The sequence below is a fragment of the Mastigoproctus giganteus genome, chromosome 6 (assembly GCF_048544385.1).
Source record: "Mastigoproctus giganteus isolate SK-2022 chromosome 6, ASM4854438v1, whole genome shotgun sequence".
Classification (NCBI taxonomy): domain Eukaryota; kingdom Metazoa; phylum Arthropoda; class Arachnida; order Uropygi; family Thelyphonidae; genus Mastigoproctus; species Mastigoproctus giganteus.
This window is the reverse complement of record NC_143580.1, coordinates 151,771,877-151,789,130: the sequence shown is the minus strand read 5'-3', so window position 1 is coordinate 151,789,130 and position 17,254 is coordinate 151,771,877. Positions and strand designations below refer to the sequence as shown.

The 17,254-nt window shown below is 37.5% G+C and overlaps 1 protein-coding gene across 4 annotated transcripts in view; it reads left to right on the top strand.

The window, feature by feature from the left end:
- Polr3F (RNA polymerase III subunit F) overlaps nt 1–17,254 on the top strand; it is a 315,200-nt gene that overhangs the window by 174,352 nt on the left and 123,594 nt on the right. For all 4 annotated transcript variants that reach the window (XM_090375396.1, XM_090375397.1, XM_090375395.1 and 1 more), the window contains exon 8: nt 12,511–12,654. In XM_090375396.1, coding sequence (XP_090231522.1) covers nt 12,511–12,654 — 144 coding nt within the window. The remainder of the gene's footprint in view (nt 1–12,510; nt 12,655–17,254) is intronic.

Below are 17,254 nucleotides of genomic sequence, written 5' to 3'. Positions count from 1 at the left end.
TCCGAATGTTGAACATAGCATCAAGATATGGCAAATTTTACAAGATGGGATTTGATGCTACAAAGACGTACGCTGAGGAAAAAGAAGAGACGACTTCATTATTGAAATACCTAAATAAACAATAAAGCTTTTTTCTCATCTCATGGTGTTACCTTTTCATTAATAAAATTTTTGCAATATTCTTTTATTTCAAATCCTTTTAATTGGTTATCAAGTGCAAATTGTTTATAGATTTATTATAATTTGTTTATAGACTGTTTCTCTGGTACTCATTCAATTAAAACCCATTATAATTATACCTCAATCAGCACAGTTTCACAGAACAGTTTTGGTACCAATTATTAGTGCTATGTGGGGTATTGCTGTATGTAAGCTATATAATCTTGCTGCCTCTATTCTACTAGATAGTGACTGGAGGGAGTCTGAGTGGAGTGTATGTGGGGGGGGGGGGTAGCATTGTCGAGGCCACATTATGTCAAGGAGCTGGGTGTATTCTTTTTTTGTGTATACCATATCCAATAATTTCGTTACTTCATACAACATGTCCTCTCCACCTTTTCTTAGTACTGAATACATCATAAATAATCAGACTAATAGAACAAACTTATCTGCAAAAGGATCTAAACCTCCCAAACACCTTCGCATTAATTTCACAAATATATGTAGTCTTAGTTCTGATCTCAATGTCTGTTTCCACTTGTAGTATGCCAAGCCCCACTTACTTTTTCTGACAGAATCTCAATTATTGGTTGATTCAACCATTGCTCATCTTAATTGTCCAAATTATTGTTGTACAATTTCTTTTAACTTCAAAGATGGTACTTCTTCATAATCCACTCTGATATTCCCTGTCAGAGACAGTAATTTGAAATTTCCTCTCACTTAACTTCAAACTATCCCATTCTATCAAATTCATCTGTTGTCTCTATGGTTCTCCTAACCTCCACTAATCACTTAGAACTTTCTGACTTCCTTTATTTGAAACTAGACTTTCTCTAGTCCAACTTTCCTAACAATGAGATGATTTTCCTTGGTGATTTTAAATTTCACAACTCCAACTGGCTTCAGTTTTCTGGTTACTCTCTGGCTTCCTTTCTTTGAAACTAGACTTTCTCTAGTCCAACTTTCTTAACAATGAGGTAGTTTTCCTTAGTGATTTTAATGTTTGCAACTCCAGCTAGCTTCAGTTTTCTGGTTGTATGGATCCAGCTGGTTGAGATGTTGAGACTTTACTATTATATCTTATTAACGAACAAACCATTAATCATTATTAATGGTTTGTTCGTATACTTACCAGAATACCAGACAGCCCTAACCATATACCAAACACTCTTGACCTTGTGAACAATTCTTCAAAGTATATGGTTGATGTGAATGGTCCTCTAGGTACCTCAGATCACAACTTGGTGATGGTCTCATCTCCAGTGGGACCTTTCTGTTGTTGTTTGGCATTACAAGAATGTGAATGGGATGATATGTGATATTTCCATTCTTCTTTTCCTTGGTTGGATTACTGTTTTAAATCTTCTGATGTCAGTATTTGCTTAGATTGTGTCAGTGAAATTATTCTTATAGGGATGAAATCATTTATTCCACACTCCACCTTAAAATCTTGTTCTTATCTAAACCTTGGTTTACTAATAAATGCGCTATGGCTGTTCAAGATAAGAACATTGTATATTGCAGTTGGCTTGCATCCAGATCTTCAGGTTGATTTTCTGCCTACAAAACCAATGCTCATAACAATTGTAAAGTAGTTATGAATCAGTCCAAACTAGATTTTGAACAGGCTTAGAGTAGAAAACTTGCTTCTTGTCTATGAAGTCGAACATTCTGGTCTCGTGCCAAAGCTGTTGGCTGCAACTTTTGCCCATTTGTACTCCCACCTCTGTTAAAACCTGATGGTTCTATTGCCACATCTGCTAAAGATAAAGTTGACTTTCTAGCATTCTACTTTTCTTCTAACTCTTTTAAGTTTGACAGTCTTAATAAACAACCTCCTACCATTCCTAGTTTGCTCCATTCAATGCCTCCCATGGTCTTCTGTCAGAAGGATGTCAGAGAATTTTTAACAGTCTTGATGCCAAGAAAGCTCAGATCCTGATATTTCTCTGATCGTTCTCAAAACCTGTGCTCCTGAGCTTAATCCTGTTCTGTGTTACCTTTTTACACTGGTATTCTGCTAGTATTTTTTCTGCTTGGAAATTGCTCATATCCAGCCAGTTCCTAAAAAGGGTGTGAAATCCCTCCTATCCAATTATCATCTCATTGCACCTACTTCTACTATTTTTAAAGAAAATGGGAAATCCTTTAACTGCCAACTTCTAAACTACCTAGAAACCTTCCATCTGATCAATAATTGCCAGTCGGATTCTGTCAGTGTTGATCCACTGGTGCTATGCTGTTACCCATCTATGCAAATTCAGTGTAAAAGTTTGGTGAAACTCAAATATTTGCTCTTGACATTTCAATGGCTTTGATCGTCTTTGGCATAAAAGTCTTCTAAATAAGCTTCCATCATATAGTTTGCTACTGTTTTTTGTAATTGGTTATCCATTTTTCTCTCTGACCTCTGACTGTGCATGATGGTAGATGGCTGCCTTTCTCTAATTTCTTCACCATTGCTTGTGTTCCCCAAGGTTCAGTTCTTTTTACTCTTTTCACTTTGCATATTAATGATCTTCTTCAATTGACTGGAAATTCTATCCATAATCAAGGAATTAGTTTTGCTGATGATAGCACATTGCATTTCAGTTTGAGAAACCTTGCCCTTCACAAATTTCTCAGCTTCAATTTCTCAGATATTCTCTACTAATTCCTTAAATGCTGATCTCCAGGTAATTCTACAATGGGGCAAACATAACTTAGTTAATTTCACCCCTATAGAACTCAGTCCTGTTTTATATCTCACAAAAATGATTCTTCTGCTCCTATATTTGTCTTCAACAACACTGAGATTTCTAGACAAGATCACACAAGATCTCTTGGAAATTGCTCATATCCAATAAGGACATCACAAATATTGCTTCCTCTGCATTTAAAAAACTGTTTTTTCTTTCACTCTGTGTCACTTTTCTTCTAAACAGCTGGTCACTCTATACAAATCCTAAATCCATCCTACCATGGAATATTGTTCTCACATCTGATCCGGTGCCCTCATAATCTCTCCCAGGCTTCTAGACCCCATATTGATCATACTGTTCTAGACCGGTAGGATTAATATAATGACCCATCTCTTATAAAGAGTTTCCACTCTCATAAACATTTTGTTTCTGCTATTCTTTTCTATATACAATTCTATTTCTTTTCTATAGACTAGTTATTCCTTTTCTAAAGGCTTTATATGGGTACAGTTCTTCTGAATCGGCTTATATAATCCCCCCCCCCTTCTTCCAAACCTCGTTTATTCTTTTAACTTCCATTTTCTGGAACAACTTCCCTTCACACAAATTTCCCGAAAATTACAATCTACAGAAATTCAAGTCAAATTTCAAGGTTCTTGCTTCATCTTCTCAACCTTCATCTCATGCATGGTACTAAGTACTGTAGACCTCGTTTATTCTTTTAACTTCCATTTTCTGGAACAACTTCCCTTCACACAAATTTCCTGAAAATTACAATCTACAGAAATTCAAGTCAAATTTCAAGGTTCTTGCTTCATCTTCTCAACCTTCACCTCATGCATGGTACTAAGTACTGTAGGTTCTAAAACCTTTCAAGTTTAGGGTTTCATTTAAAAAAAAAAAATTACATTTAATGTCTAACAGACAATCCAAACAGAATCCATAAATAGAAAAATCCTAGTTAAACTAACCCCAGGGGGCTCACATCTGGTGAGTATGGGCTTGGCATACCCAGGGTCCTGAGCTGGATATCATCATTTTTCTTTTTGTGATTCCCTTCTACTTCTGACTCTCTCTCTCTCTCTCTCTCTCTCTCTCTCTCTCTCTCTCTCTCTCTCTCTCTCAGGGTAATTCAGAAATTTTTTATTTTTATTTTTGGCTGGTGCAGCATAAGCCCAAGGCTTCCTTGCACCATATGGCCAATAATAATAATAATGTTTGAATGTTTACTGTACTGGTAAACAATCCTATGTCTGTATTTTATTATAAAGTGTATTTGTTGTCAGTGAAATTTAATTTCTAGTGCAGTGTAGGCTACAAAGAACCACCACCTTTTTCTAAAAAAATGTTTTCCTCGTGTTTTTTGTTGTACTCTTGCTTTTCAAAAAAATATGGGCTCAAAAATCTGTTTTCCTTCTGCTTTCTGAAAGTCAAAGGTTGCGTATGGAACTTAGACCTTAAGTCTAAAAGCTAGGCTACTTCACAGTGGAAGGTATGTCCATCTGCACTAATCAGTCTTGCTGTCTACATGAAAGAATCCTATGAGAATATGAAACTTCTCTCAAGAAATGTGAATTTTATAAATAATAGTTCTATACAGTGCTTTTTTGGGACGGTACGCAACAGTACGGCGAACCAGCACCTTTATTAACAGTGACGTGTGACATTTGGATGCAATGCATTTCGAAATTTGTAATATTCTGTAAATATTTTTCACGTGTTTACCTACTATTTAAATAAGCTTAAAATGATTTAACTAAATTTGCATTTTTTACTGTCAGTTGTTAAGATTTTTTCTATATAAAACTGTATAACCATTTTTATAATTCTAAATTACTCAGTCGGACCTCTGTTTAATTATTTTGAATTCCCCTTGGAAGTTACATTTAAAATAGTTTCTGTTGAGCAAAGAAAATTTTTATATAGCGAACGGATTAGGAGAGAATTAACTCGGTATGCCCTGTTCACTTTTCTGGCCTTTAGGCAAATAGTGCTGCTGCATGAATTAAGAGAGCTAAAGAGATTAGCATTCTACAACTTAGTGGTACCTGGTAAAAACCCCTTGACATGGGCACCTGTACGTGGTGAGGGGGACCTCCCAGTGATGCTGCTGGATTTCCAGATTAGCATCACTGGGATCTAACGCCCATACCTTGGTTCCAGGGTTACATCTTTGGAATCCGGCGTGTGCAGCCGTGCGCCATGACCCGTGGAATGCGGAAAGGGGGGTCCTTGTGGTTGAGGGGCCCAGCCTTAATACACCACTTTGGCCCCTGCTTCGACAAGACAGGTGGTCCCGGACCAGCCTGACTGGGATCAATCAGCGGGTGGTTTTTACTGCTAGGGTCAACTGCATTCCAATAAGTCTCTCTCCCTTTGGTCCTGGGACGGGATAAAGACTTATTGGTAACGTGGGTATGGTGTTCTAAGCGAACTCGGCGTCCCATTCGTGTACGCAGTACCTGCTAGTTCACGAGTGGGCGTCCCCTCGTAGGGCTCCGTGGTGGGTGAGGTACTTGGGCATCAGACATTTTTCTTTACTCTTATGAGTAATTTAAATCCTTCTTCTTCTGGGGCCCCAACAAGGCCCCTACCTAATCGAGATCATGACGCAGATAACACCTCTGCAAAAAGAGCCAGGGCTGAGGATACAGGATACACCATCACCATCAGTGACACCGCTTTTCCTCATTCTCCATTCCACCGGAGAGCAGTCCATTGGGAAGATGTCATCCTTCTTTATCCAGAAAGGATTAGAAGGGTTGGCAGGTTCACCTAAATCTGTAAAAAGACTGCGTTCTGGCGACCTTTTGGTCAAAGCTACAACTATTAAACACGTGGAAAAAATCCTGAAAGCTACATCAATAGGGGGAATACCCATCATCATAACCCCACACAAAACTTTGAACTCTTCAAGAGGTGTCATTTCAGAGTGGGACCTTCACGTTTCTGAAGAAGAGATCTGCTCTGAATTAAAAGACCAAGGAGTGACAGTTGTCAAGAGAATATCGATATGGAAGGATGGGAATTTCGTCCCTACCCGAGTTCTTATCCTCACGTTTAACACCCCACAGCCTCCAAGTTCCATCAAGGCAGGCTATCTAAACTGCCCAGTGAGGATTTATATCCCAAACGCACTGCGGTGTTTTAGATGCCAAAAATATGGCCACTCACAAACATCTTGTCGTGGAAACCCTGCCTGTGCTCGATGTGGTGTTAAAGACCACGAGAGCAAGGAATGTTCAGCTCCAAAACCGACCTGTCAACTGCCAAGGAGAGCACCCCGCCTACTCTAGAGCATGCCAGCAGTAGAAGGATGAAAAAGAAATACAAAAACTGAAAACAGAGCTGAATATCTCCTACCCAGAGGCCAGAAAACGTATCCAACCAGTAAATAGCGGGAAACCTTTATATGCCCAGAAGGTTTCTGCAAAGTGCACTATCGGGACACAAACTGAGATGACTATACCACCAAGAGAGTCATTCACCCCGATTGCACGCTATTTATTGAGTTCACAAAAGCCCACCAAAAAAACACAGTCAGTTGCCACTCCTATATCCGTACCTCCTAGTGCTCCACCACTACCAAAACCAAGTGGTAAAGAGCCTCCAGTAATAACAGAAACAATGGATGTAGAGATCAAGGAGGTACAGGATGAATCAGTCTTGGAACTCTTTTCGGAGGAAGAAATGGACACGGGACAGCGTCCATTCTTCCCCAAAAAAGATAAAGCCAGGACTGATAAAAGTAAGCTCTCAGCACCTCGGAAACCGCCTGATGGACCCACCAAGCCAAAATAATGGCTAAATTCCTACAATGGAATTGTTGTGGATTCCGGCGAAATACTGATGACATCAAGGTCCTCCTGCAAAAGCACGAGCCAGTTTGCTTTTGCTTGCAGGAGACTTATCTAAAAGAAAACGATGATCCCACGATGTATAACATCACAATCTTTCGTAAGGATAGAATTGCAGATGGTCCTGCTCATGGAGGAGTAGCTATCCTTGTGGGTAATCAGACCCCAGTTCAGCCCTTACTAATTACAACCAGCATAGAGGCTGTTGCAATTCGCCTTACAGTGGGGTTTTTATTAACCATCTGTTCTATTTATTTGCCATCTGGGACTGACATCTCCCAGAAAGACCGTGATGATCTTGTAACGCAGTTGCCTCCCCCTTTCTTACTTCTCGGGGATTTTAATGGACATAACACCCTGTGGGGTCGTGCTAACATCAATGGAAGAGGACGGGTCATAGAGCGTATGCTCAATGACAATGACCTTTCCTTTCTAAATACTGGAACAAACACCTTCTTCCACATGCCTACCCTTACTTTTTCTGCCATTGATCTCTCTATCTGCTCCCCTTCTCTACACCCTTCACTCACTTGGGAAGTGGAGGAGAATCCATACGGAAGTGATCACTTCCCTGTGATAACCTCGTTACACAGCGGGAGACCATGTCTTCCCTTCAGGTTACCACGGTGGAAGATTGATCAGGCTGACTGGACTGCCTTCCAACATCAGGCAAATTTTGATCTTAGCACCGTCAGTCAAGAGCCGATCAATGATGCAGTAACGTACATCACAGAAATTATCGTCCAAGCAGCTGCGAATGCTGTTCCAAAAACATCTGCCCGGTTTCCACCATTTCCCAAACCTTGGTGGAATTCAGAATGCACAGCAGCACGACCAACCTTATAACCTTTAAACGTGCACGAGCCAAAGCACGCTATATCCGCCGTCAGAGTCAAAAGGAATCATGGATCCATTTTACATCATCTTTTATTTATCTATTAACCAGTCTACCAACTCTAAGGTAGTCTGGGATAAAATCCGGAAAATGAAGGGAAAGTATACATCCCACCCTTCTTCAATCCTAGATTATAATGGATGCACTATTGCAGATCCAACTGCAATAGCCAACTCTCTTGGGGAACATTCTCTAACATCTCTGCAACATCTTCGTATTCCCCAGAGTTCCTGGTCCTGAAACATAAACTCGAAAAACAGGCACTTAATTTTAAGTCTAAGAGCATCTATCCCTACAACGGGTCATTCACTATTCAGGAACTGAAAAGAGCCCTCGCTCTTTCCAAAGCAAGTGCTGTTGGACCAGATGGCATCCATTATGAAATGATTAAGCATCTTTCACCAAAATCTATGGATTATCTACTCTTTCTGTATAACAGAATCTTTATTGAAGGGCAGTTTCCGGATTCCTGGCGCAAGGCAACCGTTCTTGCCTTTGCTAAGCCAGGAAAGGATCCAAAAGTCACTAGAAATTATCGTCCTATTGCTCTGACTAGCTGTCTGTGCAAAATCCTGGAGAGAATGGTTAATTCTCGTTTAATCTGGTATTTAGAATCAAATGGCCTTCTCTCCAGTGCGGCTTCCGAAGGAACCAGTCCACTTTGGACCATCTTATTAGATTGGAAACATCCATCCGGGATGCTTTCCTTAAACGCGAACACTTGGTGTCAGTGTTCTTTGACATGGAGAAAGCGTATGACACAACTTGGAGATTTGGCATCTTAAAAGATCTGCATAGCCTTGGTCTTAGGGGACAACTGCCCATTTTTATTAAAAACTTTTTAGCCAATCGATCTTTCCAAGTTCGTGTGGGATCCTCACTCTCTCGTTCCTTCACCCAAGAGGAGGGAGTACCACAAGGATCAGTTTTAAGTGTCACGCTTTTCGCCATCAAAGTAAATTCCATCACAGAACAACTTCCTCCAACTGTAAACAGTGCCCTCTATGTTGATGACTTTAGCATATTTTGTCAGTCATGCAACATGAGGGTTATTGAAAGACAACTGCAGATATCCATTGATCGCCTCAACTCCTGGGTACTTGCTAATGGCTTCAGGTTCTCGCCGGAGAAGACCGTTTGTGTGCACTTTTGTCATAAGCGTAATCTTCATCCTGAACCTGAATTAATGCTCGGACAAAATGCTATTCCACTAGCGGTGGACACAAATTTTTTGGGACTCGTATTTGATAAAAAGTTGACCTTTCTGGATCACATCTGTCAACTCCGCACAAAGTGCACAAGAGGGTTGAATATTCTGCGCTCTCTTTCCTCTACATCTTGGGGTGTGGATCGATGCACCCTACTATGCATCTACCATGCACTTGTACGATCCAGACTAGATTACGGGTCCCTGGTATACAATTCGACCAGAGACAGTGTACTTCGTTGGCTGGATCCTGTCCATCATCTGGCTCTCCGTACCGCTATTGGAGCATATCGAACATCTCCAGTCCAGAGCTTATACATCGAAGCAAAAGAACCGCCGTTATCGCTTCGAAGTAAGCAGTTGTTTCTAAACTACCAGACCATCCTACGTGGCCATTCGTTTTTGAGCTATGATGGGAAAATTTGTACAAAACCCGTAAGACTGCCAATCGTCCTTTTGGTATTCGTCTCCAAGAGCTACTCAAAGAACTTAATATCAAGGTAGACAAGGTTGCTCAAACACCAAAGCAACCTCTTCCACCCTGGCATGCTCATGTTCCGGCATGTGACTTGTCCCTTAGAAATTGGGGAAAGTCGGACACTCCATCATCTGTCTACCTGCAGCTTTACTCAGCACACTGAGCTGAACATTCTGACTTCGCACCAGTTTACACAGACGGCTCGAAGTCGGAATCATATGTGGGATCTGCTGCTGTCTTTACAGACAGCACTACATCGGAGCAGATTCCCTCTGAATGCAGCACATTTACTGCAGAGCTGCACGCTATAGAGTTAGCCTTGGATTACATTAGTGAATGCCAATACCAACGGTTCATTTTATATTCCGACTCTCTCAGCGTGTTACAGGCTTTAATAACTGTGAGATATAATTCTCATCCAGTTCTGTCTAGCATTCAGCAGAAGATTCACTTTCTCCATGAATGTGAATATGATATCCGCTTCTGCTGGATTCCCAGCCACATTGGGATTAGGGGAAATGATTTGGCTGACACTGCAGCCAAGTCAGCAATCCCCAATAATAATCGGTGCCTGTCAGTCCCCTATACAGACTACAGGCAAATAATACAGCAGAAGATACACTCCCAATGGCAGGATTTGTGGAATAGACAGACTGGGAATAAATTATATCATATAAAGCCTGTAATTGAACCATGGCAGTCTAGTCTGCGCAGGAAGTTGTTCTTGCCCGGACCTGCATAGGACATAGTCATTTGACACATTCATTTTTGCTGTAGGCTAATGACCCTCCTATGTGTGAGTCCTGTGGCTCAATTTGAACTATTAGACACATTTTAATTGATTGTCCAGATTTTAGCAATATCCGTTTTACCGCTTTTAATCATCTGGCTGAGCCGTATACACTCAGTCAGATTTTATCCGACAATGACCATGTGTCTGCCGGTTTTAGCTTTTTAAAATCAATAAACATTTTTGCTCATATATAAAATTTACATTTTTCTTTTATACCTTTTATACATTTGTTATACCTTTTGACATAGTGACCTAATCAATTAGGTCACTGAAAGTTTAAAATTTTTTTTATATATGACCTGGTCTTGGCGCATATAGCCTTAGTAGCTAATGCGCCAATAAAATCAAAACCAAACCAAACCAAACCTGGTAAAACCTGTCCAACCACCTGGAGAAGTCGCGCTGGTCAAGAGTGATTAGATCAAGGTGTATTCACAATGGGCCTGGCCCACCTTCAGTGGTGTCCAACCTTTTCCCGTACAGGGGCCATATTCAAAAAAATTCGAAGTTAGATTTCTTTAGTGTGTTACATTTTCGATATCTTGTTGCAAGTAAAATTGAAAATATTCAAAAATTTTATTAAGTACAATACACAATTATATTTACTGAACAAAACATATAATTAACAAAATTTAAAATGCTGTTTTAGTTCACTTTCCTTGCGGGCCGTAGGTTGGACACCGCTGTGAATCAACTGTAAGTGCCCCATTCAAGAATTAGAAAAGTGATTTTCTTTTACAGCGACAAATAATCATCTGTTGTTTCGTGGAAGTGCGTTATCCACATTTTTCCGTAAATATTCCCTATCTCTGTTTACATGGTCACAGCACCTGAATATCCGAATGACACCGATATTTTGGACAGTTTCAAAAAAAAAAAAAAAAAAAAATTTCAAATTTAAGAACTAGTGACAATACCGATGACGTGAGGAGGACAATGAAGGTATTAATCCTTCTAAATATGAATTGTTGACATTTGGTGAAAATGAAGTTAGGAAATTGTCAATTACAGTTAAATGCAATTCGTGGATACCTAATTGGTAAGAAGGTTTTGGAAGAATTGAAGCATTTGATGAATGCTCTGAGTACGATTCCAATTTCACAAAGTGAATGTGAGCGAGGATTTTCACAAATGAATCTGATCGCCAGCGTTTCGTTGATGACAAAAACAGTTTCTTCACTACTGTTTCTTAAAACTGCAGGCCCACCGCTGACCCGCTTCGATCCAGCACAATATGCCGATTCGTGGCTACTTCGGAAACGTCATTTAGCAACCGACACACAAAGAGGAGGAAAAGAAGTCAGCATAGCGTGTTGGATGAGAACTTAATAAAAATTTGGAATATTCTACAAAAACTTTATGAAATTTATTTTTAATTATTTTACTCATTTACTTATTTTATATATACTTGAATAATAAATTTATGCAAACTGTGTTAATACACTTAATTTGTTGTTCTTATTCTAAAAACATTACTACTAAAGTAACAATATCAGGGGGAAAAAATTTAGAGTACTTTTAATTTCCTTTTAATTTTAAATTTTTCCTGATAGCAAAGAATGAGTACCGGCACCTATTTTTTTTTTTTTTTTTTTTTTTACAAAAAAAGCACCGGTTTTATATCCTCCCAGATGTAAAGATATAAAGTCTAGCAAAAAATTTCATAAAAGGTATGGAGTTGGCTTTCAGTATTTAAAACAATATTGAAAGCCATCTCTTAAATACTGCATGTCACAGAGGTAGTGAAAGAGGAACATTTTGAAAGAGTGTTAACCCCTTTTTTTTGAACTAGAAGATTGGAAATCGTTCAAGAAAGTTTGTGAATATTTTTGGTCAACAACAGAGCACACCACTGTAAAATCTTGATTGAGAATTTATTACAAACCTGCTAAAATTTCTCAGTTGCCAGTATGTCTCTGAAAATACGCTTTCTCTGTTCCAATTTTTTTTTTCTCAGTTAACCTTGAATGTAGGGAATACACTGAACATTTTCATGAAAATATTGCTACTGTGAAGAAACATTACTTAGGAAGTTGGAAGCCCAATATATGCTGGCAGACTATTGCTGGACATTGGCCAGAAAGACCATTAAAAAAGAAAAAGGCAAATGAAAAAAAAAAAAAAAAAAAATGATTACATTTTTATTCTATTTATTATAATACTTGTTAAAATTTCATTAAAAATTCTAATAAGTGCAACATGCATTTCTCTCTAAATCTGTGGTTGCTTTATCTGTGGCTGAATCCACATCTGTAAACAGATTTGGATTCAACTCATAAAAATCTGAGATGTAATATATTTCAGGAGGTAAAAACAATCAAAAGCTTAATTTGTTGTTTATTAATTTTACCTTTGTTTTTATGCAATTCATGCTAAGCATATATTTAGAAGATATTTTGAAAGTAGCTGAATATATTTTCCAATTTTTTTTTCATAGGCATCAAAAAAGAAAGTTTATATGTTGTATAATTTGGAACCAGATCGATCTGTAACAGGAGGTTCATGGTACAGTGATCAGGACTTTGAATCAGAATTTGTTGAAGTTCTAAATCAACAATGTTACAGATTCCTTCAACAAAAGGTGAAGTTACATTTTATTTATAGTTTCATTTTATATAATATATATATATATATATATATTTGATTTTTAAGTTATTTGTTTGAATTTATAACATTGGAAAATATGAAACTACTTTTAACTACACCTCCATCAAAAATTGACCTATGGGCACCTTGGAGTTGGGTGTGTTACTACCACAATACAATGCAACTGAAAATTTCATAACATAACACTGTTTTCCCTAATGTAACACATCAACTTTTATCATAACGCATTGTGAATAGCCAAAAAACTAATGAAATGAATCTCCCAGGATGATGCAGTTATCATTGGCCGGGCGCATAGGTTTTGGGACCGCAAGTGACTCGAGAGCTTGTGGATTAGTTCCATTGAGAACAATATTAATAGAGACAGAGGTATGCGTATCCACCCCCTCTTTGAGGCAGTGATCCTTAGAGGGGATGAACGATTCCACCTGACGCGCTCCCGAGCCACTTCCGGTTCCGACACGCACGAGAACAGTGCACGTGCCATCAAATCACGTGACATGTGCCGTGAACCTGAAGGTATTTAAAGTTGTACCGTAAAGTAAAAAAGCGTACTGTTGAGAAAGAAGGCGGAGCCTTCGAAAGCTTCAGTTATTTTATCGCTTTTAACCTGATATATTTTATTGTATTTTATAATACTTCATTTGTTTTACAGATATTTTATCGCTTTTAACCTGGTATATTTTATTGTATTTTATGATATTTTAATTGTTTTATATCCACTGTAAATAGTAATTTATTGTAAGCTTAATTATAAAGTTATCAAAAATTTGGCTTTTCGTTTTATTTTGTCATTTCAACATACTGTTGGTGAAAAATACAAAAAAAAAAAAAAAAAAACTTAAAAAAAAAAATACTTGAAATGATTTTGTTTTAGAGGATAAAAACCCGCCTAGAAACTTCTTAATTCATTTCATAAATATATACACTGCTCTACCATTAATATCTGGACACTTGCCTTTAGACAAAAAAAAGAGAGCTTTTATTGTGTCATTTAATATTTTGTGCTAAAACCTTTTGCTTTTATGATGGCCTTCAGTCTTCGCAGCACACTCTCAACCAGCTTTTTATAAATACCAGGTGGTATGTTCCTCCACTCAGCCTTTAATGCAGCCACCAGTTCGGCCTTGTTCTTTGGGCAATTTCGATGTGCACGTACCCGATGATCCAATACATCCCAAAGATGCTCAGTAGAACTCAGACAGGATCTGGATTAGTCAATCCAACTTTTCCAAACCCATGTCCTCAAACTACTCTGTTATGACCTGAGCAGTATGGTATGGCGTGTTGTCTTGCTGATATAGGTATGGACCTTCCCTGAAGTACTGCCATAATGTTGGAAGTCATAATTGTCCAGGATGCCCTGGTATTGCACAGAATTCATGGTTTTGTCGATAATGACTAATGGGCCCAAGCCAAACCATGAAAAGTAGCCCGATAAGAGTTGTCTGCCACCGCCAAACTTCATTATTGGGGGGATACAATCAGGAAGAAACTGTTCACCTGGCATTCGCCACAAAAACGGCCATCAGATTTGTAGAATGCAAACCTCGACTCATCTGTTCATAGGACTGTTTTCCACTGCTCTACAGTCCAGGATTTGTGCTCCTTACACCATGTTAATTGGCATCTAGCATTTGTTGAGGTGAATGGCTTGTGAACAGCTGCACGACCATTGTAACCCATATTATGGAGTGTCCTTCGTATTGTACTAGTGCTGACATTAATCTCACTACTCTCACAGAGGGTTTGTGTGACTTGAGACAATGGCAAATTACGATTTGGTGCATAGTTCTTTGCAGAATTCTCTTGTCCCCTTCTGTTAGTTTTTAGGGTTTTCCAGGCCGTTTTTTGGCAGATTCAGTCCCATTCCTCTTCCATTTGCATATGACGTCATTAATCATTGACCCTAGGAATCCCAGAGTAACTGTGATGTCTCGTACAGATTGCTTGCTTATATGGCATCCTACTATCATTCCACATTGGAAATCTGTTAATTCTGTTGAACATGTCAACTTGCATGCCCACTTTTGCAATTGTCTGTTCGAAGCCCAGTGTGCATATTTATAGCAGGTTCTGTGACATGTTGCATGTATAGGACCTGTTTCCCCATCCATGGAGGGGTGTCTGTATATTAATGGTAGGGCAGCATATATAAGATATATATATATATATATATATAGGTACGTAAATAAAAGTAGTAGGGATAAGAGAAGTAAATAAAGAAAAGACGGGAAAAAATTAATATATATATAAAGAAATAAGTCAATAATATTATACTATATACAGTCGAAGGTTATAATGAGCATGGAAATAACGAGATCATGGCTGTAATGAGCAGAACGCCATATTGATTTTAATTTATGCATCTTCCCATACATTTGCTCACTGTTATAACTAGTGCATTATACAGATATACTGTAAAAATTTTGGTAACTATGCAAACATTCTTAATTGCTCCGATTGTTAAAAAAAAACCCAATTCTTGGAATAGACAAAAATGAAAGGGGTGACTTAGCTTTTATGACCACCCACATTGGATTAGGTGCCAGTTTATGACCTAACCTTGTCCTTTTGGGGATGGGGGCTATACAATAGTGCATTGGTGCTCCCCTTGTATTTTCTATGGTCGCAGATTGTCTTGTATTCACTGAACTATAAAATTGATTTCGGGATTTCTAAGAATTTTGTAAATGATATGTGCTGATGTGTAAACATGTTTATTCTTCAACATTGTGGAAGAATAAATATGTTTACATATCGGCACTGGACAAGAACATAACCGAAAGAAAGAAATTTAGAAAGTGCGAGGTTACGAATGTCAATGAAGAATTTCTTCAATGGTTCACTACATAAAGAAGTTCTGGATTTTCAATGGACGGTCCGATCTTGAAGACTTAAGCGGAAAAATTTTCTAAACAATTTGGATGTGACGATTTTGTAGGGAACAACGGTTAGCTGGATCGATTTAAAAACCAACAACATTGTTTATGCAAAAATTAGTGGAGAATCTTGATCTGCAGGTCCAGTAATGGCAAGTGAATGGATTGACCATGTTTGGGCAGCAATCAGGAAAGATTTCAATGATGAAGACATCTGATGATGAAACAGGAAATTGTATTTATTATTAATTAGTATTGTTTTTAATTATGGAGAAATATTGTGTTTAGTATTAAGTGTATGATTTTAAAATTACAAATAAATTGTGTTTAATATTAAGTGTATTGTAGTTTATACAAGCATATTAATACAAATAATATGTAGGTATGTACTAATATTTTTTTCTCTCTAATATTTATTTTGTTTTTTGAATCTATCTTTTTATAAAGTTATTGAGAATTAAAAAAAAATAGGAGGTAGATTTAACTCAACACTGATATAATTAGTAATGGTTATAATGAGGACATTTTGTCAGTCCCTTGATGCTCATTATAACCAAATTTGATTGTATATACATTATTGTGTTGTCGTATATTGCACCAACATTTTCAAGTGTCAACCACCAGAATAGCCTGACAAGATGAAAATGTAGCATCCTCTGTTTTTAACATAAAGTACATGCCATAGCAAAAATAGCATTACATAAAAATATAGTATTGTGTGTGTGTGTGTGTGGGGGGGAATTATAAGCAATAATGTAGAATTTAAGTTATATGAGAAGATATAAAGAATGCTGCCATGTAGTTTAAGGTTGACGTGACAGGACCCAACTATAATTATAATATGAACAATGAAATTAAAGTTAGAGCTAAAGCCAAAAAAAAAACAGAACAAAGACAAACTGATGTTACGAGTAGACCAAGGCTATTGTTGCAAGTAGACAAAGGCCATTGTTGTGAGTAGACAAAGGTTAATGGTGGAAATACATATAAATATTTAAAACCTGTATATAAGCAATATACAGGTTTTATATATTTATATGCATTTCTGCCATTAACCTTTGTCCACTCATAACATCAGTTTGTCTTTGTTCATTTTTGTTTTAGCTTTAGCTCCAGTTTGTCTTTGTTCATTTTTATTTTAGCTTTAACTTTAGTTTCATTGTTCATATTATAAGTATTGTCAGGTCCTCTGTTGTGTCAACCTTAAATTACATGCCAGCATTCTTTATATCCTCCCTTATAACTTAAATTCTACATTATTGTTTTTTTTTTTTTTTTTTTTTTTCTAATACTATATTTTGATCTAATGCTATTTTTGTCATGGTTTGTACTTTACGTTAGAAACAGAGGACACTATATTTTCATTTTGTTGGGTTATTCCGGTGGTTGACACTTGAAAACAACACCAGGATAGTGCGATATATGACAATATGTCCATATATATAGTATAATATTATTGACTTTTTTCTTTATATATGTATTAATTTTTTCACTTCTTTTCCCTCTTCTTACTTTTTACTTCTTATCTCTACATTTCTTTATATACTTCTCTTATCTTTACTACTTTCATTTACATACTTATTATACTATTATGGCTGTGAGGTCATTTCTGGCTATCAGTTACCTTGGTCCATAATCAGCAAATTTTTTCATACTCCATTAATCTTTACAATATATATATATTATAAATGT